Source organism: Falco rusticolus, chromosome 10, assembly GCF_015220075.1.
Source record: "Falco rusticolus isolate bFalRus1 chromosome 10, bFalRus1.pri, whole genome shotgun sequence".
NCBI classification, from domain to species: Eukaryota; Metazoa; Chordata; class Aves; order Falconiformes; family Falconidae; genus Falco; species Falco rusticolus.
In genome coordinates, this window is record NC_051196.1 from 13,157,198 (window position 1) to 13,182,673 (window position 25,476).

A 25,476-nucleotide genomic window follows, 5' to 3' on the forward strand; every position below is an offset into this window, starting at 1 on the left:
ATAATGCAAGGATGCAACTGAAAGCCTAAAATGAATACAATTCAGGAAGATCCTAAAGCAAACGTCCAGCCTAATCAAGTAAAATAAACAGGTATCAGTATAAGACATGACTGCATTTTGAAAACAGCTCTTAAGAAATATCAGGAAGAAGCCTTTACGGTGAAAAGCTAATTTCATCCTGAAAAATGCCTCTAGTAACTGTTTCGCAGAAAGGCTGTTTTGTTAGTCTGGCTTCCTGTGTGGCAGATGAGGACACTTAATGAAACCACTTTAATCTGTAGAAATTATATTCTTCTAAGCTTTGTGGATTTATGTGCTGCTCTGCCAAATATCTGGATGGACTTACTTTTTTTTTTTTGGCATTATAGCACAGTATTTTAGGTAATCGGAAAAATCATGGAGGATTTCTGTAGTAATCACTTTACAGAATACTTTTCTGTTTGAAACTACTTATCTGTTTTGGTCTTGCATTTGTGATTTACTAAAAATGCATCAGCCAACAGTGGGAGTTTTGGTGATGCAAAGACTTCAGAATGGAACTCGATTCTTTCAGCAGCTTTGTAAAAATGTAAAATCAGAATGAGAGCTGGGTTAAAAATAATATCCCCAGTCCTTCTGTCATTACTTGAGGAAGCTACAACCTCTGTTTTGAACGTGTTACTGTCCATAGTATCCTGCCTAAGGTCTCATCTTTTAAAGACTGAAATAAACAAGAATCTTGGAGATACCATTAATATTGCTGTAATAATTATCCTTGGATGAGTTGGTTTGAAGTGAGATGTGCTTCTTGTAGCCTTAGCTAAGTCATAATGTTGCCTTATGATTGTGCTTGCACTGATTATAATTGGATTGCTAATTGCTGCCAGGTCGTACTAAGTGAGTCCCTAAAAAAACAGATTTCTGTTAATTTGCTCTTGTACTTGGCTCAGACTCAAAATTTCTGATTATTTCTTCTTTTCTGCAGTCATACTTGGCCCATACAGGGTTTCTTATGGAAATGAATTGGCTCCTCCCCATTGAATTTTTGAATACATCATTGTTGGAATCGGTGCGCTCTCTCCTTTTTGCTGTGGTTCATTCTCCAGTCAATCTGTATTTTCAATCCTTGTGTTCGTGACCACAGTCGGAATTTATTTCTGTGGCATCTTGATCCGTGATTTCTTTTAAGAGATTCACCACATTGTTGCTCTGCTTCTCTCACTGTTTCTGTACATCAGTAAATGCTGTAGCATCATGTGACATTTCCTTTGAGACTTTCTGTAATGCTGCATCTTGTTTTTCTAAAACTGTACAAGAAGTAGTCTCCCAGGGTACTTTTTTTTTTGGTCCTTATTATACTCTCCACGTTATATCTCGGCACAAACATCTTATGATCTCTATGTATCTGTGAATTAGTCTCATAAATAGAAAGTGAATTAGAAGAGGATAACATGGCCCTAAGCTAGAAGAGGAAAACAAAATATGAAAGCTATGAAGTGTCATTGTAGATACAAAATACTGTTTGCACATTAAAGTTTGCAGGGACAATTAATGTATTTTATTAAATTGGGGAATGGTGGGAACACTAGACAGAAACACATGTTAAAAACTTACCATTTTCTTTTGGATATAGGCCAATCATTTTATCTAATGCTACCTCACCATTATACATCTTGCCTTACTGAGATCCTTAGACTGCCATACAAATGCTGTAGCAGGCAACACTACAGCAGAACACTGTTGGCCTGTGAGAAATCTGTAATATTTGGAATCATAAATCAATTTCAGCCAAGAGATGCAGAGAGAGCATCAAATCCTGGGTTAAAAAAAGAGGTGCTAGACTATAGGCGCTTGATGAACTGGACTGGAGAGGAGTCACCCTTTGTATGTTTTGACAACAACATTGGCACTTGTGACCTCACCAAGAAAAGGGCTGTGCCCTCCATTTAATAAACTCACAAGTTAATGTGGAACAAAAGCCAACTGTGCTGTGCCCTAGAAGTTCTACCACCTGCTCTGTGTTAGATGCAATGCAGATCCCAAAATAGTTTTATGGCTGGCTTTTTCTGTTGAGGGGAGAATAAGCAGGTGGGAGGCCGTTGCTTCCATGAGTGAATGGTGCTGTGAATCTAAGACTGTTTATTTTTAAGTGAGTCAACAAGACAAACATACTAAAACATGTCTGTTGAAAGTGCTATCTTTGAGCAATCCAGCTTTGTAGCTACGGAAGACAAATCTGTGAGTCCTTTGAAAAAATCCTTAGGAGTGTCAGTCTTCAAACATCTGTAATAGTGCTAGTAGCTGTGATACCAGAATCATTCCTTACTCAACACGATGCCCCCTATCACAGGGGACAGATTCACAATGTTGAACAAGGGGGGGGGGGGGAAGGGGAAGTAGTTCTTAAATTCTGAAATTATGCTGATGCTAACTATGAATGCTTAGAGGGATTCCTTCTCCCCCTCCCAGTGCCTTGCTATAGGTAGGCAAGACTGCTGTTACCTTTGGTTATACCCATCTTTTTTCATGCAGGAGTGACCTCCGCTGCTCCAATCAGAGTTTATGATAAAGCAGCCCTGGTGCAGTTTAATGTGTCTCACTTAGAGTGTATCTATTCCTTAACTTCATAAAAATAATATCCATTCTGCAAAAACAAAACAAAACAAAAAAAAAGCAGTTATCATTCCTAGTAGTCCTACTTACTGAGACCATTAGGACCCATCCACTTCTTAAAAATCTGTTGTGAATCTGGTACCTTATAGTACGTCTACAGTGTTTCTTATCCTTGAGTTGTTTCTAATTATGATTCCACTTGTTGTCCATTAGGAGGTTTCAAAGAGAGCTGGCATTGCCACTAGGATTCTCACTTCCCATGTAAACAATATACATTGTGTTTTAAAATATGATTACACTAAAAGGAGAGATCTACAGTTTCATGGAAGCAGTTGCTCATTTTCTGTTTGCATATCCTAGCTTGTATTGCTGGTTCTGTTACCCTGCCATGCTGGTTTCAAAGAGCTATAAAACAATTTCTTGGAAAAAGTCCTGAAGCTTTGGCATATTTTCACTGTGGCATTTCAGTCCTTTTGTTTTAGTCTGTACAGCTGTATCTTTCTTCCTCATGCTTTGCTGTTTGTGCAGTAAAAGTATTCTTTTGCAGATATAACAAATCTCAAGAGTATCCTTTGGGTGAGGATGAACTTTATCAGGTAAAGGTTTCAACTTGTCTTCATCTGTTTTTGTTAGTATGGAGATAGCTGTTTGTAGTTATTCCTCACTGAGGTCCACTGAAATGTCAGAGCTGTGTGAAACATCTCCTAATGACTTATCCTATATGAGTTCATCAGAAACATTTGGAAAATATTGCAGATTGATTTGGTGTTACTTTTTGCTGGTATGTGATATTTAACTATTGTACTGCTTAGTTAAGGTACTTAACAACCGATGGTAACTGCGTTCAACACCTTATTTGGAAGATGTCATTTCTAAATCCTGCCCTTTAGGCTGTGTTTGGCATTGTTTTACCATGAGGTCCACTGATGTAATGAGTGTATTTTTACAGACTCTTCAGTGAGTAGATTCCGGTCTGGTAAATACCTCTCAGGTCTGCCAGAGCAGTCAGCTGCAGAGAATCACACTTGAGAATTTTTTTTATGTTTGCTAACATAAAGCCTGAGAATTAGCTTGTATCTCTTACTTTTTTTGTGTGTATTAACGTAGGATATATTACATTTTTCTATATCTTGTTTCTTATGCTGCCCCAGAAAAATGTAGGAAGAAAGTCATTAAAGATCCAACGAGTAATTCCTTGAAAATGAGACAAGTTGCTGAAAACCAGAAATTGTCTTTTCAAAAGAAGTAACAAAGTTCATAGTTTAATGACAATGCCAAAGATTTAATAAATACTAGTTTCTTAGCCAAATCTGCAGAAGATAGAAAATTGCAGCTGAATGATGACACATTTTGATGCTAAATATAAACCAGAAAGTAGATATCTTTGTCCTGTCATCTTTCTGAATTTTCAAAGCATAGTAATTTTCTTTTTTTTTTTTTTTTTTTTTTAAGGATTAACATTTTTCTCATTATCATCAAAACACAGCAAGGTGAAGTAAGAGGCAGAACTTCGGATTGAGTACAAGACTGAAACAAACAATCCTGCTGCCACAAAACCCCACCAAATGCCATTTTGTACGCCCAGTGGGAGCTGGACTGGACTGCTTGGGCTATGCCTGTGTGAATAACACAGCTATGGTGTGAAATGGAAATGCGTGGTAAGGATGATTTCAGTTACACAGAGTTGTGTAAAACCAGTTATCAATAAATTCCCATTGTGTGAGAGAGAACAAAAGGAAGATACTAAGACCCATATATCTTAAGAGTTAGTTACAGCCCGGTGCAGCAAAAAGCATCAGGACGTGCTGAAGTAAAAAAGAGTGGTCCACAAAAGACAATGGAACTAGTTGCTTCCTTTCAGTGAGGTACGTGTTAGTTTAGTTTTTGAACTACTTTGTAGAAAGTGCTGAAATGCCACAAACAAAATGTGTAAATCTCAGTAGAATGAATTAAGGGAAGGCATAATATCTTTTAAAGGTTAGCTTGTGTGTCACCTGAAAACAAAAATCAGCCTATCTGTGTGTATAGTGGGTCTTTAGTTTGTCAGCATCTTGATTGCTATAGTCAGAATATAATTGCTACTCTGTGAACTTTGTAATTATCTACTTTGTTCATTTGGGTATTTTAAGAAGGAAAGCTGATATGAAAAACCAATTACGATGTCCCTAGATAATGGACATTTTTATACCAGATTTTTTTTCTACTGCTTTGACAGAGTGCATTGTTAATACAAAGAAAGTTCCAGAACTGCATAAAAAACCTGATCTGTCAAGCATTTGCTCAAATGTAAAATAACATTCATTTAGGACTCCCACTCTACTGAACCAAGGCTTTATAAATTACCCCATAAAGCTGGTAGTTGCTCATTTATCTGTCTTCCTAGGTAAAGATAGGTAATGGACTCTTGCATATGCAAGCAATGAGAAGAGTTCTTTTCCGTATTTGTGGATAAAACAGGGGATTTATTTTGACTGTATTCAGAGAAAACTGTTATCAGGATCTACTCATTTTTGAATCATTAAAATGCTAATTCAGATATTCCAGATCTATACTAGGCTACTTTAGCATCTTTGCATTGATTTTCAGCTAACCCTTGTCTTTCCCTTTATCACTGCTAACAAGAGCGATGTGCAAATTAAGATTTTAAGATATATTTCACAGAAAGAATTTGTATTGTTGCCTTGTTTCTAAATCACAGTTGGAATTCATGCCATATGTGTAAATGAAAGCAAAGATTGTTTAAAGCATGATGTATTTTTCTGAGTAATGTTTTTCCTCCCACAGGTAATTCAGATACCATGTTCTGTTGTTTAATAACTCCACGGATGTACAAGGGAAACCATCAGGGAACTGAGAGTTAGGTGACATACACGGGGACCAGAAATGTATAAATTCCTCTTTGCAGAAAAGAGGGGGGACTGCTAGACATTTCTTAAGATAGTTAAACTTTTGTATGTAAATCACTTTGTACAAATGAGGTCTGAGTGTAGAATTAAGCTCTAGGTGTAATGCACACACATGTACATTGTTCAAATGCCTTTGCTTGGGCTGCATTGTTTAATGCAATCCAATCACTTTGTCAGAACAACCGTTGTAGGTCATTCTTAACACCTTCCATTTGAAAATTCTTGGCAGTGGTTAAATTGGTAAACTTCACGATTTTGATAAATATTTGTATTGACAAATAATGTGGATCTGTACACTTGAATTTGAATTAGGAAGAGACTGTGAAGATGAAGCCAAACTTTGTGTTAGTGAGATTCACTTGGCTCCTTCCTAACCTGGAAAAGAAATTTTGCTTAAAATTCATCTTGAACTGAAGTGAGTGAATTTGGGCTGGTTTTGAGGTCCCAGTGTTAATGACTCTCAAGAAAGTGAAGTTATTCAGAGCAAAGTAGCTTTGGTTTGTTTACTTAATTTCAGTACTATCAGCAATGGCAGCATCTCTGAGTGCAGTTCTCTTACTAAAGTGCCAAGGGAGTTTTAGAAGCGTATTATTATTCACCATAGGATACATTAAATAATTGCAGAACCTCCTCTCCTACCACGCTGGTACAGAGACATAATAGTGTCCAGAAATGTAACTTGTTGCTTTTTGTGCTGCTTGACTATGAATAAGTCTTGGTCTGTAGAGCACCCTCATCAGTACTGCATTCATTCTGAAATATTCATTCTCTGTTTTAAGGAAAGTGCTGGAGAAACTCAGCATTCTTAATTTTTCTTCAGGAAAGAGAAAAATGGAAAATGTTACTTTCAAATATTGCCCAGAATTTCTAAAGGCAACTACCTGAAGTATGCATGGCAGAGAGGGTAAGATTGTCCCAGTAACAGATGTACCGGATTTTTATGTTAGTTCACTTGTCTTTTGCTTTATTAAAACTGCTTATGAACATTACTGAACACGAGTTTGCCTGGTAAAGGTCATTTTAATCAGAAGGGAGTTAACTGTAACTACTATTTATTTATTTATTTATTTTATAAGTATAATGATCTAAAACTATTTTATTGAAGAGGGTGCATGTTCAACAGATTAGAAGGACAATGGCATCACAACATAGCTAACAGACCATGGGGGTTTTTTTGTTGTTGTTGTTTAGGGAATAGCTTCACTCTAGCTTCAAGTTATTATTTTTACATGTGGATAGAAACTGCTGTATTGTTAGTCTGGTGGCGTGCACTATTCATTGATTAATCCATTTCATAGTATGCTGAGGTGCTGATGCAAAGTAGGCCAAATGTTCACAGCACAGTTAATGCAGAGGATGCTTCCACAACTGACGCATCAACAATCCTTTGTGTGAAGCACTACTGTATTCATAAAACGAGTGCTGTTAAGTGCTGAGAGTCAAGTAAGGGAATCTAAGAGCCTAGGTAGGTTAGGCTCTTTCAGTTAGTACAGAGGGATTTATAGCTTATCTTGAGCTTATCAGAAACCTCACCAGATTCTTCAGCATTAGGCTCTTTTAGTCAATGAGTTTAGAGAATTATATTGACAAAAATGAAAGTCCATTTTCAACTTGATTTCTGTTGGATTCAGATGGAAGCTAGATGTCTAATAGCTTTGTGTGCCTTTTATACAGATCCACACCGGGAATGTGATAAGCTGTTCCTAAATAAATTATATACTTAACTTGCTCTGCAGGATACAGAGCTATCTGCTGTGTGCTAAAGGTTCCAGTTCCAACTAGTTAGCTACACAGGCCTAATCCTGAACAATTCATTGAAGCTTTTGACTTCAATATAGGAAAGAAATTGATCTGTGTTTGACTGAAGTGCTTGGACCCTTAGATCCATTTACTTAACTCTCTGAGTTTAGCAACAACCTCAGGCTTCCATGCTGAGGTTAACGTTTAGGTTGGAATTTCCGCATTCTAGTTGCTGACACAGAATTTTGACACAGATATAGTGCCACAATTTTTAAAAGAGCTAAGTTTAATTCAGTTTTCAGGATCTCACATGAATGATCATTGTGTTCATAAACTACAGCTGGTTTAGTTTTTGGTCTCCATGTGAGAATCATGCCCCTGTTTGTGCTCAATAGTGAAGCAATGCCCAGAGGCACTTAATAACACTATGAGAGTTCATACACTTTATACACAGATATGAGGAAATTTGCTATAGTAAACTGCAGCTGAGAACCACAAGATATCTCTCAATTTAGGGGCTGATAGAATATTTTACTGACCTGGGGTAGGAATAGTGTAGAAATGAGGTACTTTTAACTAGGGTTTTTTCAGGAGTTACTCTGTCCCCAGTGTACAAAATAACATCAGCTCTCTACAGATTATATTGGATTTGTATATGCGAACTATTCATTTGGATTGCGGGGATGAGGTGCCACTTCTGGGATCTCTGTGTTGGGCTGTGCTAATGAGGCTGTGTTGGTTAATATCTTACAGCTTTGTCTGCTCTGATGCATAAACAGCAAAAGAGTGTTTCCAGCTGTAATCCTGTCCCTCACCTGGTTGTGACAGCTCTGCTTCAATGTGAGGAGAAGCACTGGGAGGGCTGCACGTGATTTCCAGAACACTATTTCATGTTTCTCTGAAGAAGAGACAACAGGCTGGATAATTCATTCAACAGGTTAGATCTGACATACAGGGTTTATTATTTTATTGTGTTAATTGTACCTTAGCTCTCCAAAGCATTACGGTAAATGATTCTTAATGTCCAGAAATGCAGGTCTCCTTCAAAAGGGTCATTTCCAAAGTATTTTTAGTGTCTCCATATATACAACAGTATTAGAGAAATTTTTGTGTTGCCTTTGTGATACATATTTTAATTTCTCGATTCCTAGCTAGTCCCTGGCTGCCAGACCGATTTCCTTCTCAGCGGCAGCCCTCTAGAAAATGCATTTCCACACAGTTCCATATTTAGAGGCTTTCTTTCCATACTTTTTTTTTTTTTTGTATTGTTGATTTCAAGAATAAGGCTGATGTGAGTCCTTGTCTGCCCAGAATGAACAGAGAAATATTCAAGTTCAAGAATAAACCATACGTGGTATTTTTATCCTAGTTTCTGAGTAGGTCCATACTCTGGTACAAGAAATTATTCTCCACATATAAATATCATCAGTGTTTTTACTGCTATTCATCCTAAACTCAGTGGTAAATGGGAACAGTTTTGCATATTTTCCCAAGAAAGTATAAAAGGCTTGATGTTCTCTGGAGTGTCAACTTCCTTGGATTAGCCTGTTGCAGTACAAGTAATGAACAGATGTGCTATTCATATATGTTGTGTATAAGAACTAACTGAGGATAGGCTGTATTTTATTCTGCTAAACATTTCATTAAGTAGTGCCAGTCATATTCAAAAGAAGAGTACTTGAGCCAGATTCTTTGACAGGGTTGTCTTACTGAGCATGGTTAGTAAAATGTGAACAAAATATGAACTCCCTAAAGTGATATAAACACTAGGAGAGAAAACCTCGTTGTGGAGGCAAGAATTCATTGTTACTTTGGTACCTAAGGGTCTCCAGCACTGTAATCGGCTGAGAACAGGGTGGGGTGGAAAGCAACTGCATGTTCTGAACTGTGCTTCATCCCATGTGAAATGCTACAGTAACCATACCCTGGCCACTGGATTGTCCAGAGTGCCCACTGCTGCAGTGTTTTCCTTGTTTTGAAAGGAATTCCTGATTTTACGGGTAGCTGGCTGAGCTGCCCTGAGAGACTAATAGAAATGATAATGAAGCAGCATAGGAAGGAGCAGAAGAGTAAGAAGAGACGACTGTAAGGGAAATAGAATAATTCGTGGTCTAAAAGTACAATAAGTACTGAGCTGTAGTGCAGTCTTATTTGCTGCACAGAACTCTTGATTACAGCAGGAAGATTAGTGTTGGATGGAGGCCAGACTCTGCCAGTGTGAATTGCAGCAATTGGGGGATAGCATAAATTAATATTGGGCATAGCAATGTAAGTTAGGCTTTTTAAAAATCTCGTGTTCCCTTTGTGTGAAAACATATTAAATCGTTGTGGATTTTTTCTGGCACAGTATACGTGGATGAGCAATAATGTCTCTGTGATGGCACACCTTACATATCCTTTGCTATGCTATATTATTCTTAGTATAGTACTATTGAAGATAATGACATATACGTATTCTCTCTTTGTTCTACCAATAATAGTACCCCTTATGCATATGAGGGAGTAGAGGGAATGCAATATCTTTTAAATAAAAATTGCTCTTTGAATACTATGAAAATACAAAGCTGAATGAAATGAGTCACGGTATTCATCTGTAAATACTTAAAGCTTGTTTTGTGCTTTTAAATCAGTTTAAAATTGGATCAAATAAGACCTCTGAGTGAGATTGAATTGCATGTAGTTACGTGATCTCTATCACATTAGAATGGATTTTAGAAAAGGTACAAAAAAGCTATCCTGCTTCTCCCATGATCAGTGTTACGTGTATTATGTGTGTATCCCCTCATACATCACAGTTTGTTTATCTGTGAAGAATATGCTTTCACTATTGAAGAATAAAAGAATAGTAATGATCAAAAAGGCATGCCAAAGGGATTGATCTGTTTCAACTTGTCTTTATACTCAGATATGCACTGAAGTTTTTAGTTTAACAGTTGCATGAGACAATGACAAGAAAATGCATCGGAAACTTTGGAAGAAGAGTAAAATCTAGATAAGCAATTTTTTAGGTCCCAAGCCCTCGAAACATCTCATTAAAAAAAAATAAAATTCAGGTCCTACTGATGAAAAGCATTCTCTAAAAAGTGTTCTGTTGAAGTGACAGAATTCTGGAAAATCCCCCTAGAATTAAATTTTACTGAAGTAGGAATAAGTTTAGGTGTTTCTAATAATTCAAAAAGCATATCTATGATCTCTCTTCTATTTTTATGGCATTGTACTGTCCTTGTGACTAAACAGTGATAGGGTCTTGATCCCTGTCTTTGCTATCCTCTTGTGCCAAGTTGCAGAAGAATATGGGTGTTGGTATTAGAAATTAATTTGTAGAATGGTTTAAAATTGTATCTAGGAGCATAAAAATTTTGAACTGCTCTTGTGATGACACCACTTTGTATTTTAATGGCATTTGGGATGACATTAGGAATTTTTAATATGTCTTTATATTGACTATGGAACTTGAAGGGTTGTGATTGTTGAAAAATTGGTTAGATGTGTTCTGCCATTTATACATTTCACAGTTCTTTTGGCAAGATCTTTATGAACTGATTTGGTGCCTGGCATTTAGTACATTTATTTGGTTGGTCCTTCATTCTCCCTAATATTGTCATATGTCACCTACAGAAATGAATGGGATTAGAGTATGAACACCAACTGCTGCAGGCAGCAGAGACGGAGAGGTAACGTGGATAATCTGGGTTGTGCCACTGGGGATCTGAAGGGGAAGGGTCACCAGGCTCTCTCTGTTTCTCCGGACTGTGGAGGAGTGGACCTAGGCATTGAAAAAAATACCTAAACTGCTTGCTGCACATGTTGGATTTGCCTTCAGCTGCAGACAGCTTGAGGCAAAGTGTCTGGATTGAGTGCTGCTCTCGGTTTGTCCTTGCTGTGAGCATATCCATGTTAAGTAGTCGTGCCTGCACTTGGCTTCTGTTGAGACGGCGGAATTGTAGCTGGGATGTCCAAAACAGCCAAGCTGCATCTTCAAGGCGCTCGCTTGCGGGGGGGTGGAATTGGTTGCGGTTTGGATTTCCTAGGCGCAGGTGGAACAGCCAGTTTATACACTGCTTGTGTTACGGACAGCGGGCGGGTGGGCACAGGTCTGACATCTTTGGAGGAGGTGTTAAAACTCTACCAGACACAGAGCCGTAACCCGTTCGTGAGCTAACGCTTCTCTGTACTGGTACAGAATGAGTGAAAGTTCATTTGGCTTCATTTGCAAGACCGCTGCAGCTGGCCTGGGTGTGCTGGGTGGGAGCGGAGGGAATTGTTTTCTGGCTTGCTGGTGCTGCTGGAGGGTTGGGGGCGAGCGAAGCAGCAAGTGGAGGTGGGGGTGGCTTTTTCGTTTTTCTGGGAAACTTGATCTGCACCCGGTTTTGAAATTTCCTGGGCCACCTCGACGGCGCGTTTTTTCTTCCTTAAGAGAAACGCACCAAAACGGCAGCCAGGGCTGTGAGCGCGAGGGTGTGCGAGCCAGCCTGTGCGTTATTCCACCTCGGAATATTCGCGTGGATAACCGACGGGCTTGCTCGGCCAGGGCGCGCGGCGGGCCCGGCGGGGCGGGGCGCAGTGCGGGAGGCGGCCGCCAGGGGGAGCCCGCGGGCCGGCAGAGAGCGGCGCGGCGGCCCCGGCCCGGCCCCGTCGCTGTGCCCCGGCGGCGCTGTGCGGGCAGGGCGGGCGGCGGCTCCGCCGAGCAACAGGGCTGGGCCGGCGGCGCCCGGCGCTGCAAGAACCCGGGCACGGAACGCGGCTGCTAGAGAGGGCTTTCTCCTCTCCCTCGGCGTGTCTTTTTTTTTTTTTTTTTCTAATTATTTGGATTTTGGGGTTATTTTTAATTTTTTGTAAGCGTTACCCACAGCCGGCACAAAAAGTGTAGGATGCGGGCGGGTGCTGGCTGAGCCGCTGCCGCCTGGACGTGCCCGGGGGAGACCCCGCAAGAAGCGAGACCCGTCCGTCCTCCCATCAGTGGAAACAGGCTCGCTACACGGATTACTTCGCATTGCTTTACAAATCTGCCAAAGCTGGGCTTGGAAAGACTAGTGACCGCGCTTATCCATTCATTTTGTCTCGCACACACAAACACACCGCCTTTTTTTTTTTTTTTTTTTTTCTTTTTTCCCTTTTGGAACGAGACTCTCGCTCCTTGCCTTTTTGCAAATGCCTGGGCGAGCAGCAGCGCCCGTGGCTGTGCAGGGTACCCCCCGCTCCGGCTGCCTCGCTGGCTCGCTCTGGGTGCTCCTGCTGCACCTGGGAAGGAGGGAGAGAGAGAACTCGTCAACCTGTGGTGCTGACTGACCACACGCACCTGCAACTGTAGAGCAGCTGGCGTAGCCCCTTCCTCAGGACTGCTGTCACCAGATCCTTACACTAGCCAGAACAGCGTTGCTATTTCTCTGCCTAGGAACAGTAAGTATAACAGCGTTTTCAAGATCTCTTTCTGCATGATGCGCAGGTATGATTTTAAGTACAGCGTCATTTAACAGTTCGTATTCACCTTCTTTCATGTGTTAATAGATATAGCTATAAAGGAGGCTTCTGTTTTAAAGGGGGAGTGTAGAAGCGTGTATTTCTGTGTGTGTGCTTGCATGTTGATGTTGCTTCAGTGCACCTGCAGCTGTGTTTTCTTGACATACCACATCACAGTATTTTCACTTCAGTGAGCATTGTACGTGCCTGTTTCCAAATTTAATTCGGTGAGATGCTCGTTATGATTGAAACACAATTCAGTTAGAGATTAAAACGTTAACATTCCTGCACCTTGTGTGTTTTGACAAATGTAACAAAAGCTCTTTGTGTAGATACATTTACTCTCTAATATTTCATATAGATGTATGTAGGTGTATCTATTACGTATGTACTCAAAGATATGAAGGCACCATGTATTGCAGTATTTTTATTACTGTTTATATGTGTTGGTGTTTCAGAAGCATGCATGTGTTTGTGTATGGATGCAAGTGCTTATATGGGTGGGGATTTTGTATCTCTGTCTATATATATGTGACATACCCACCCACATCCATACCCACAGAGTCGTTCAAAATCTCTGTGCATGTGATGTGGGTGTGTGTGTAATGTAGAAGTGTGAATAGTGTGGGTAGGGGAAGATTTGAATACCGTGGTAATAGATGACACAGTTTCATTTGATCGGTATGTCCTTTTAGGAAAACAATCCAATCTTTTCCCTTTTTGTTTTGTTTATTTTTGTGTGTTTGTGCATGTGCCTCAGGTTAAGTGCTTCTTCTGCATGACCATAACCAAAGGGTGACCAATCCACTCCCTTATGTCCTATGGGGACCTCAGAGCCAGTTTCTCAGTCTTCATCTCCTCCTCCTCCTCCTCCTCTTCCTCCTCTTACCACTGCTGCTGACGCCCTGGGTGCTGCTCCCAGGTTTGAGACATTGTTGAGAGCCTGAAGAAAGGATTTGCAAAGACCTCCTCACTGTGTAAACAAAGTGATGGCTGGAATTAACTTCAGCTCCCTGAGTAACGGTATTAGGCATTAAGATTGTTAGGCCAAAGCACTACCAGGAAAGAATTATGAGGAAAGAGACTATTTGCATTCGGTTGCAATGATGAACTAAGACCAGCTGTGAAGAGCAGGTACCCTTTGGTTTGCATTTTTTTTTCCTCATGAATGCAGTCTTTGTAGCCTGCAAGGTAGTCATGATTCTGATCAGATCTGTGATAGCCACAGGAGATAAATGAAAATAAAGGGGCTTGGTGGATGAAAGAACGAGGCTGCAGCTGTTCCCTCCTTCAATTTGCGAGTTTCATCTTTTCTTATTAGCAAAACAGTAGTTTGTGTCAAACATTCTGGACAATAAGAAAATGCATATCTGTGGTTTTCCAAAGCTTAGATTCAGTGTTACAACTGTGTTGCTCTGCTCTGTGTCCGAGGGACTGTCCTCCAAAAGCAAATGGCTTTGAACTTTCTGGTGAAAGTTAAGGTTATGCTGTAAGTAAAACACAACCTTTTTGCATTAAACGATTGAAAAAAAAAAGCCATTGCAAAATGGAGGTTGCAATGGTGAGTGCAGATAGCTCTGGGTGCAACAGCCACATGCCCTATGGATATGTGGTCCAGGCTCGGGCCCGAGAGAGAGAGCGGCTGGCACAGTCGAGAGCCGCAGCAGCTGCAGCTGTAGCAGCAGCAACAGCAGCAGTAGAAGGTGGGGCAACAGGTGGAGGTGGACCGTATCACCACTACCATCAGGAGCAGAGTCGAGGTGCATCCTCCTCTCATGGTGGGAATGCGTCACGCAGCAGCATGCCCCACCGCCAGAGTGGTAAGAGGCGGAAGAAAGGGAAAAAGAGGAGCCACCACTTGGGAAGTAGGGAGTGCGGGGCCTCCTTCCCCTGCTCTGAGCTGCTGCCTCTCAGTGGTTCCGAAGAGAGAATACTCAAGGACTTGAGTGAGGAGGAAGAGGAGGATGAAGACGAGGATGAAGACGATGAGGAAGAAGGAAAGCTCTACTATAGTGATGACTATGGGGAGGATGAGTTTTCATACTCGGACCAGCCACCTGATGATGGTGGAGGCCCTGGGGGTTACAGCTCTGTTCGCTACAGTGAGTACGAGTGTTGTGAGCGTGTGGTAATCAACGTGTCAGGACTGCGGTTTGAGACCCAGCTGAAGACATTAGCTCAGTTTCCGGAGACATTGTTGGGTGATCCAGCGAAGCGAGGGAGATACTTTGACCCTCTCAGGAATGAATACTTCTTCGATAGGAACCGGCCCAGCTTTGATGCCATCCTGTACTACTACCAGAGTGGTGGTCGGCTGAAGAGGCCAGTCAATGTACCCTTTGACATCTTCACTGAGGAGGTGAAATTCTACCAACTTGGGGAGGAGGCCATGCTCAAGTTTAGGGAGGATGAAGGGTTTGTCAAAGAGGAAGAGGACAAAGCTTTGCCAGAGAATGAGTTTAAGAGGCAGGTGTGGCTGCTGTTTGAATACCCGGAGAGCTCCAGTCCAGCCAGAGGCATTGCCATTGTCTCTGTCTTGGTTATCTTGATCTCCATCGTCATCTTTTGTTTGGAGACTTTGCCAGAGTTCAGAGATGACAAAGAATTCATCATGTCCCTGAGCTTAGGGAAGGGGCTTTCCAATGAGTCGCTTCACCTGGATGCTGGGGAGCACACTATCTTCAATGACCCCTTTTTCATTGTGGAGACAGTATGCATCATTTGGTTCTCCTTCGAGTTTACAGTGCGCTGCTTTGCATGTCCAAGCAAAGCACACTTCTTCAAGAACATCATGAACATCATAGACATTGTCTCCATCTTGCCTTACTTCATTACTCTGGGCACTGACTTGGCGCAGGAGCAGGGCAGCAATGGTCAACAGGCTATGTCTTTTGCCATCCTGAGGATCATCCGTCTGGTCAGGGTGTTTCGCATCTTCAAGCTCTCCAGGCACTCCAAGGGTTTGCAGATCCTGGGTCATACACTCAGGGCCAGCATGAGGGAACTCGGCCTCCTCATCTTTTTTCTTTTTATTGGAGTAATTTTGTTTTCCAGTGCTGTTTACTTCGCAGAAGCTGATGAGCCTGCCACCCATTTTCAAAGCATCCCAGATGCCTTTTGGTGGGCTGTAGTGACCATGACTACAGTTGGTTATGGGGATATGAAACCCATAACTGTGGGTGGGAAAATAGTTGGGTCCCTGTGTGCCATTGCAGGAGTGTTAACCATTGCTTTACCAGTGCCAGTGATTGTCTCCAATTTTAACTATTTCTACCACAGAGAGACTGAGAATGAAGAACAAACGCAGCTGATGCAAAATGCAGTCAGTTGCCCTTACCTCCCAACAAATTTACTGAAGAAATTTAGAAGCTCATCATCTTCATCCACAGAGGATAAATCAGAATATTTGGAGATGGAAGAAGGAGTTAAAGAATCTCTTTGTGTAAAGGAGAAAAAAAGTCAGGACACGGGGAATAGCAGTGAGTCAGAGAAGAAAAACTGTGTAAATTCAAATTCTCTGGAAACTGATGTGTAATTTTGAACATTTCCAAATATATTTATGCATTAAAGAGTGCAGTGAAAATGATGAAATATGCAAGCAGGAGTCCACAGCATACAGTAGTATGCCATTTAATGGTTAAATACAAATAAAAAGCATTGCTAAACTTGTATTACATATCAAGTAAGTGGTATAACTTGAGGAAGGGATTGCTAGATCTGATATAATTTCAGACTTTATATTTTTATTAGAATGCAAGTGTTTTGCACATGAGGCTGAAAAAATTATTAAAACCAAGTCAGTTTTAAAGTGGGTGCATGAACTGTCGACATCACTAATAACAGCTCTGTGGTAAAAGTTGGCATTCAGAGGTATTTACTATGTAAGAAGCAATGAAGTTTGGTAGTCACTTATCTATTTATCAGTGCTTTAATAGCAGCTACCATAAGTCATTGGATACCATAGTCATTGTTTTTCAAATGGTAAATTTATTGTAAAAAGATATTCTACAGAAGATAGATCTAAATTTTTTTTTTTTTTGGAAATCTATAATGCTTGTTTTTAACTGGAAATTTACTTTGAAAAGGCTGCTGACCCTCCAGAAATTGTTTATTTTTATAACTCTCTTTGGAGGCATTGCAGCATTTGTTGTCTATTAATGAGCGAAATGAAGTAAGAGAATCATTTAACCTGGTCTGACTGCAAAGGCAAAATGACTGGAATGCTTTTTTGCACTACTTTATATGCTGGAGATATACTGAAAGAGACTTCATACTGTGAATGTTTACTAATGTAATAGTTCAATGACAATCATTGGAAGAGTGAATTCTGCATCATATTTTATTGTTTCTTTTTTCTTTATGTGATGCTGATGGCAAAACAGCTAACATAATGTTAATTCCATATTCTTTTTAATTATGAATATCTGTGGTCTGGAAAAGGATTGTGAAGTAAAATTTTATAATCAAAATTATTTGAAATCAGTGTTTTCTACAGATGCCCTCAAGAAATACCGACCTAATTTATATCTTTTTCCTGGTTAATTTAACATGCAGAGTCTATGATTAGTACGTGCACTTTGTCAGCATTGAAGAAATTCAGTGTATGGGAGGAGAAGGTAGAAGTAATGAGATATTCAGTTGTTACAGTACTGACAGTTGAGAATCGCTAACTTTTAACGTGCTATTATTGGTGCTGCATTTTCCCTTAATTACAGCTTTCATCCATGTGTATTTGAAGCAGTGTTTAAGATCCAAAAGAGGCATTCTGAGATTCAAAAGGAATGTGTTGGGTCCCATGCAGTCCTTGAGAAAACATTCCATGATTTCTTTTCACTGATCCTTAGGCCAGCTGTATTTTACTGTGTGTCAAAATCTTCTAGTGCCCTTCCTAGGAGACGAAGGTAGGTAAAGATTGTCTGGCCTACAGTACATTCCAGACTCCAGAATGAAATAGGTAAGATATTGCTGCATATAACATAAATAATAGCTTCAAAAAAGGCATTTTTTCAGACTTATAATTACCTAGGGAAGGCACAGTTAGACTGGAACTGTTTTTGAAGAGGCACTGTGGAACATTCCAGATCATAAAACTTGAACCAAATTGGCATATGCACTTTAAGGGCTGGGACAGGCCATTGCGAGAGAAAAAGGGGCTTACCAACACTACTGAATTATAGTAGTTTTGCAATATTCATTTAAAACCAAGTAGAGGATTTATGCAGGGGCAGAACTAGTTAGTGACTGATTTATAGCTCTGGAGCTGAGAAGCGACAATAAAAGCAGTCCAAATCAGGCACCCACGACATTGTGCATAACCCATCAGATAAGCATTGTTTGCTGTATGCAGCTTCCAGCATACTGAACAGAACCATAGACGTAGGTTTTTCTTTAGTGGTTGATTTTTGCCTTCATGGATTTTCTGTGAACTGACTCTTCAAAAAGTTTCACTGCTTGCCCTCTTTTGCCTTGCAGAAGAACTAATAAAAACCAAGACGCACACAAATGACTGGATTGTGCTGAACCCTGGTTCAAAACTTCTGTTTAAAATCCTAGAGCAGGCTTCGCTATATTTTTGATGTGAAGCATTAAACAACGCTCCTTTTCAGTGTGATGATACTAATTCAAACTATGTTTTGAATGAAACTCAGTAATGTTATGCATAGGCATTTGCCAAAATTGAACATTGCATTTCGTTGTAGCTCACCTGAGCCAAATCCTTTTTTCCACGGAGGCAATTATCGGCAGTGAGGATAAGCATTCTGTAAAATCTGGTAAAAATCTGTAACTGAAAGTGTTTCTTTAACAGCTAGTAGTTAACAATGTAAAGAGCATAAGGGTTCTTTTGTAAGCTAGCTTGCTAGTAGGTCTGTATAATACCAGACACCATATAATACCAGGGACTACAGCAAGAGTGTAGGAGTAAAAGAAATACTAACTAGATAAATAAAGAACTTGGAGAAAATTAGTATGTGTTTGCAGTATTGACTGGTTGAAAAGGGAGATGATTCGCAACAGGTTTAATTTTAAGTCTCTAATGGAAATAAGGAAGAAAATCCTTTGAGTAACTTATACAATATGTTCACGCTGTGGACATGGAGCTCAGCATGAAGTAACTGCTTAAATAGTTACCCAGTTTCTCCAGCAAGTTGTTCAGCTATTCTGCTACCAGTAGACAACCTTTTATTTTCAAACAAGTGTGGCCATTATGCTGTGATCATAGCACATACATAACACACACCTGACTCTCTGAAGGAAAAGGTCTTAGTCTAGGACCTCGTAGCAGTTGGCAGAGCACTGTTCCAGGTGTGCCAGCACTACGTACCGCGGTACTGCAGGGGCATGGCTGCAGGTGACAGTGGAGCCTGCTCTGCCTCCTGCAGTGAATAAACCTACGTACTCTGTCATGATATATAAGAACTGCTATAGCTTAATGCTAGATTGTGCTGTCAGTTTGGCAGACTGTTCTGAATCGCTGGAAGAACTGTGTATTCCGGAAGGGAAGCAAATACCTTTCCTTGGGCTGGTTTATAATTTGCTTATTCAACTACCCATCAGTACAGTCAGTTACAACACAGGTTGAAAATGCCGAGGTCCTACCCCTAACGTGCTAAAGCCCAAAGCTCCCAAGTGCTTAACAAGAAACAGAAATTTCCATTAAGTGTTCCTTTGGCTGAAACCGTGCCAGACAAATGCTGTATTTGAGCTGTTACGGCTACAAATCGCTAGTACTGCTTCTGTCAGAGCTTTCCCAGTGTTCCTGGATACTGATAATTCTCAGCAAAATAATTTTTATCATCACTTGGGTATTTTACATTGAAATTATAATGGTGAAATGCACTCCTGATGTAACTGATGTGAATGGAGTTACACTAGGGATCATTTTAGTCCTACTAATGTAGTTCAAATGATTTCACATTGACATACATTTCAGCTAAAAATAATGCAAAATGAGATATTTTGATATTTCAGGTTCACTTGCAGTAGTGAAAAATTTGGAGGATTTCCATTAGAGTTCATGGAATCACAGCAGTATCAAATCAGACTTCATATATATATAGGCTGATACTTAACTGTGTAGTGGCACTCATTTAAAGAAATTTGTAAGTCTTTTTATAGTAATCTTAAGTACCAAGGCCAAACTTGTAAGGAGAGAGTTTTGACAACTGAAGTATTGGATTTAATGCCTGGCTTTAGAGATCCATTTTTTTTTCTTTTCTTTATTACGGTAATAGAGTTTTTTGATGTTACATTGATTCCTTGAAAATTATCACAAAAAGTGTTGGGTCACCTTGTTATGGAGTTCTTGGTGAAGTTGTCAAAGTGTTCAGTTAAGCTTTCTCAGAATGATTTCACAAGAGGTCAATTCACTTTGGTAGAAAGTGTAATTTGTTTGTGTTTGAAGGAGAATTGTTCTGCTTACATAGTTTTGTTGTGTAGGGTCCATTTCTGTGACATCCATGTAATGCAGAATAAATTTGGGAGATCAAGGCAGTCAAAAACCTGCTGCTATCATGATTACATCTAATTAATGACAATAGTGTTCTTGGTGTTTGGGGATACTGATAGGCATTATGAACACCTCATGGCCATAAAAAAAATCGGGATTTGAGTGTGTTTTCAGTCAGTAAAACTTTTCAAATAGCTTGGAATGTGAAAATGATTTTGCATAATACTGGTTTGCAAGGAGTTTGGGATCAGGGCATAACCTTGAATAAAGGATTATTAGCTTGTAACTCCTGGCATGGAAAGTTCCTGTCAAGTATGCTTTCAGATGTTGAGAGTCATTTGACTAGGGATATGAAAAATCAGTGCTACTACCCGAGAATATGAAATACTTTCTCTTCATATTTGGATAAATGTAGGATCAAGGCACTATGGAAAAAAGAGTAATATGTCACATAGTCTATTCCATGTGTGGCTAGTTCATGGCAAGTCTTTCCTACACAGCACTGAAGAAAATTACCTGTGTCTTTCTGGTGATCCTGGACTCGTAAAACTAATTCTGAGTATAAATTAATTTTTATCATAAGCTTCACACTTTATCGATAGTCCTCAAATTAAATATGAACTATCCATGGTGCTTTAGACTATGTCACTAGCTTTGTCTAACATTTCTTACTACTTTCTTATTACTACTTACTGCCAGTGTGTCCACTTATAAATACAGGCCTACTTTTTTTTTTTTTTTTAATTAATTGGCACGAGACAGTAACAAATAGAAACAAAGACTTTTTTTTAAAAAAATCTATAATACTCAGCATATAAATTATGTATTTCTCTAATCATTATATAAACTTAAATGACAGTCCATATCACCTCTAGACATGGGACAGGGTATGCATTGTACTGTTGCTATAACTAAATGATCAAATGCTTCTGATTTTGGAGTGAATCAGATCTATCTTATAGATTTGCCGTATTTGTATACCTCTGAAACAGAGAAAAAATGAAAGAAAAAATTGTAGAAAATTTGGCAATTTTTTAAAAAATGAACATTCTCTCATTTCTACAGATATCACCTAAAGTGGAGAAAAGATTGACAAATTAATTCTGGGTTAAAGTGAATAAATATTTTGTATCTGGCAACCAGGTACAAACATGAAACTTTGCATACTGCTACCATGCTTTCTGTGTATTTAGAACTCTGGTGACGTTAATACTGAAGGAAAACTCATTAAAGTGTTATGTACTAGATGGTTGGATTAATTTTTATTTTTAATCCTTTTCTGTTAAATTATAGTGTACCTTGAGAACTTTTTCTGCAACAGGTCCTTTGGAAAATAAATATATAAGTGTATAAAAAGGAAAGAAGAGAAAATCTGAAATTACATGTCAAAATCTGATAATATATTCTAATTGATGGAAAGTAGGTAAGTAAAACCTTTTTTTCCCCCCCTGACTTGTGCATTTGTGGTATTGCCATTGAAAAGAAATTGGGAGCAAATTGGTTGAATGTATCTGGATGTGACCCTGTGCAACCTGCTGTGGGTGCACCTGCTTTAGCAGGGGCTTGGACTAACATGATCTCCAGAGATCCCTTCCAACCCTGACCATTCTGTGGCTCTGTGAAACTGTGATGTGCGACTGCAAGAGAGGTACTGCATGTGTTGTGTCTGTTCCAGATACTCTGGTCTCAGGAGCAGCAGCAGCTGTGCCTTGGGTTGGTTGCTGCTGCTGCTACGGCATCGCGCAGCTGGGCAGGCACTCATTGTGCCGGGCAGTACCAAGTGGGGTGGGAGAAGGTACTGTGAAGTTTTTAGCCTGTCTGGTAAGTCCATGCTCCTACCACAATGATCCTATCTGAGTGCAAAACAGTTCTTAAATTAGTTTCTCTGAAATACCATGTAACCCCTTCAGACAGGGAGGTCTCAAAGGCTCCAGTCTGCTAGTCCCTAAGCTACAGAGGGACTTGGGTCCACAGTCACAAAATCTATTTTTAGATACCTGGCTTCAATTCATTTCTTTAGGAACTGGGTTGCAAAATGATTCCTAAAGCTGGAATCAAGTGATTTGATTTGCTTAGGGTCAAAAGGAAAACTGTGGTAGAACGGGTTTCCCAGGTATTAGAGTGATTCCCCAAGGAGTGTAGGAAGTGGCAGCACATATTCAAGATAGATTTAGGTGTCTCTGGTTTTAATTTCTTGTTCAAACATTCCTGGGGCATGTGTATATCGAGAGTAGGGAAGAGATGGATGGATAGATTCAGTGAAGTATGTCAAAGGCATCCTTAATTTTAGATAGATAATTTTTCTGTTCTTAACAGTCAGAATAAGCTAAGGTTTTTTATTTATTTATTTAGTCCTAACACACAAGCCATTTCAGTGGGAGAACATACACAGTCTCTGAAATGATCATGCTGGACATGAAGGGTAGCTTTCAATTCAGAAAATCAAATGAGCACTACTCAGTATCACTCCTTTAATTTATTTTAAGTGTGCTGGGTTTGGGTCCAATCTTCTTGCACTGAAGTAATCTAAAATGTCTTGTGTCGATACTAGGTCATGCTTTGCCTAGTATTGCAGTGTGTGACAACCAAGAAGATAATTGCTTTTGCTTGTTTGTATTTATATTGACATGATTATGATGCAGACTTCTGCTGTAGAGGAGGGATGCTCCAGAGTATATCACTGCATATTTGTCTTCATTTGTAGAGAAGCAACACCCCACGATATCCTTCAGGAAAAGATCCAACCACGTGCATGGGGAGACAGCATTCCCTTTTCTCCTCTGCCTTGTACAATAGGACAAGGCCTGCTGGATGCACTGTGGTATGTGCTTGCCCTGCACTGTAGATTCAACCATGTTTCTCACTTGTGTTCTGTTTAAATCAGCGAGGGCTTGTTTTCAGGCAGAGCCCATGATGTCTGTCCTTGATGTGGTTCATCCACTATATGAATGAACATTAATTTCTGCCTTTTGTTGTCTCCCTGTTGGTACAGCTTTGTAATGCGTTCAGGGTGTCATTCAGTGACAGTTTCTTCTTGCACAGTGGAGCCTGAATAGCACAGTCAGCCTGAATACAGAAACCTGCAAAAGACTGTTGATATGAAATACAGGTACCTTTTGTTTTTCTGTCCAAATACAATAAAATTTATTTGTATTACAACAAATTATACATTCCACAGACTGTACATTTCAGGGTAGATAAGTTCTGTTTCATTAATGGGCTTGTACTTTCAAGCTCCCCTTGATTTGCCCTGAATTCATCGGGAGTTTAAGACATTGAATATTTTTTGGGTGTCAAGCATGAAGGAAGATGATCCTTCTTTGCATTTAAAGTGGCAAAGCATTATTATAAAGCAGAAATCTAGCATATTTTTCAGGTTAAAGGAGGCTAAGGAACAGTAGCTTTTCTGTTAAAGTCTTTCTTAAATATTAACTGCAGATACACCAAGAAAAATGTGGTTTCGTCACAAGTAAGGGGTAGAAAAGAGTTTTTTGATTGCATGTTTAAAGGGCATCGTCATACGCTACTGTGTGCCAAATGACAAACTCAGATAAACATAATTTCAGCAAGAATCTGTCCTACGGCACTGAGTACAGTAGAGGTATTATATAGCAATTTATACTTCAGGATTTACTTCTGTATACATTTCTTTCTTTTAGTTACTTATAAGCACTGTTATTATTCAGGACTTATGGATCACAAAAATAAATACAAAAATGCTATAAGGATTTCAGTAAAAGAGAAGAACAGCAAGATTTAACACTTCTGAGTATCTTCCAGAAGAAATTGTTGTTTTGGTGCCATTTAATTTGTGAACATCTGCTCTAATAAGTGATATGATGATTCAGTAGGTTAGAAGGCAAAATTTTTTTCTCTGGCTAGTAAAATATTTTTTTGTTACTCATAGCTTAATGAGGATTAGCATTTTTCCTAGCTTTGAAATAAGTAGGAGAAGTGAAAAGATACTAATAAGTAGAAATGGTACTAATTTGTTGCTCCTTGATCTATTTTACAAGAAACTATTTCCAAAATTGGTTAGTGATACTGGACAACTCAATTTTTAAGTGAAATGGAATGACTGTAAAGAGACTTACTTTTGTATCAATGCAGAAAAAAGTGCATTTTAAATTGTGTCATTTTGGGGCACCCAGAAATTCAGACATTCAGATTACTAATTACATTTGAAAATTTCTGCCTTTATGGCTTGACTGATTTAGTTTCATTAGGAGGAAACAGCAAGGTATATTTCAGCTTTTTTGATTTTTGTGGTTCTCCATAGTTTTAAACTATACCTAATAGAAGTGACCAGAGTAAACTGTATGTAACAGAAGTGACAAGAGAATCCACAACGTTTTCAAGCATAGTCTTGGTTGTACTGGCACATGAAACAATCAATATATGTGATTTAAAAGGTTTGCTTAATAGTCAGGCACCTTAGATTATAGCATTGTCTAAACACCTTTGTATTTTTTATCTATATTTATTTATTATACTTAATGCTTTTGTATTTTTCATCCTAATACTTTTGACATCAGTTCTATGCCCCAAAAACTTCCCTTGATGTCAGACTGAGAACACGCATAGCATGAATGGAAATTCGAGGTGGTAAAAAAAAAAAACAAAACCCAAACAAATGAAAGCATCAGGGAGCAGCAGGTCTGGGTCCTTCCTAGGAGCCAGGAGGTGAGTGTGGTCACACAGCCCTCAGGGCTGGGACCTTGCTGTCTGGGGCAGGGCTGGTGGGTGCACCTGGGGGCAGCCTGCAGCTCAGTCCTGCAGCATGGTTCAGGCAGAGGCTGAAGGCACAGGACGAGATTTAAATGGGGCTCCTGGACCCACAGGCGGGGACTGTGGGTGGGGGCACCAGGTGAGGATAGTGAGGGTCATTAAGGCCTATTAGAGCGCTCTGGGTCCTGACATGAGCCTTGCATTTGCTGTTAACCTTATTTATTAGGTCTAGATCTGTTCTACTAAGATGCAGTTGCAGCTCGAGGTTTGTATTGCTCCAACCAAAATTGAAAACATGATTTTTTCAGACCCTTAAACACTGAGAAATGGTTGAGCTTTTTTGCTACTCTTGATTTTTTGGCATCCCCAGGTCTTATTTCTTCAGCATTACATTGCTAGCGTTGCTGTCGTCGGTACATCTACAATTATTTCTGCCAAACTGTGTTGCTACTTGCTTTTTATAGACTGCTTGCTTCTGCTGATAAGCCAGAATGTCTGCAAAGGTAAAGCTGTTCTTCAGCTGTTGCATGGATGGGTCCCAAAGATGCTATCATTTGTTACTGGGAAACTGGGAAATAATTAATGATATTCTGATTTGGACTG

The 25,476-nt window shown here is 39.6% G+C and overlaps 1 protein-coding gene across 1 annotated transcript; it reads left to right on the top strand.

Annotated features, from left to right (window-relative positions):
• Positions 1-12,352: 12,352 nt before the first annotated feature.
• KCNA4 (potassium voltage-gated channel subfamily A member 4) lies at positions 12,353-21,157 on the top strand. The gene is made up of 2 exons (XM_037403305.1): positions 12,353-12,638; positions 13,459-21,157. The coding sequence occupies exon 2, from the start codon at positions 14,245-14,247 to the stop codon at positions 16,231-16,233; it is 1,989 nt and encodes a 662-aa protein (XP_037259202.1). The 5' UTR covers positions 12,353-12,638; positions 13,459-14,244; the 3' UTR covers positions 16,234-21,157.
• Positions 21,158-25,476: the final 4,319 nt, after the last annotated feature.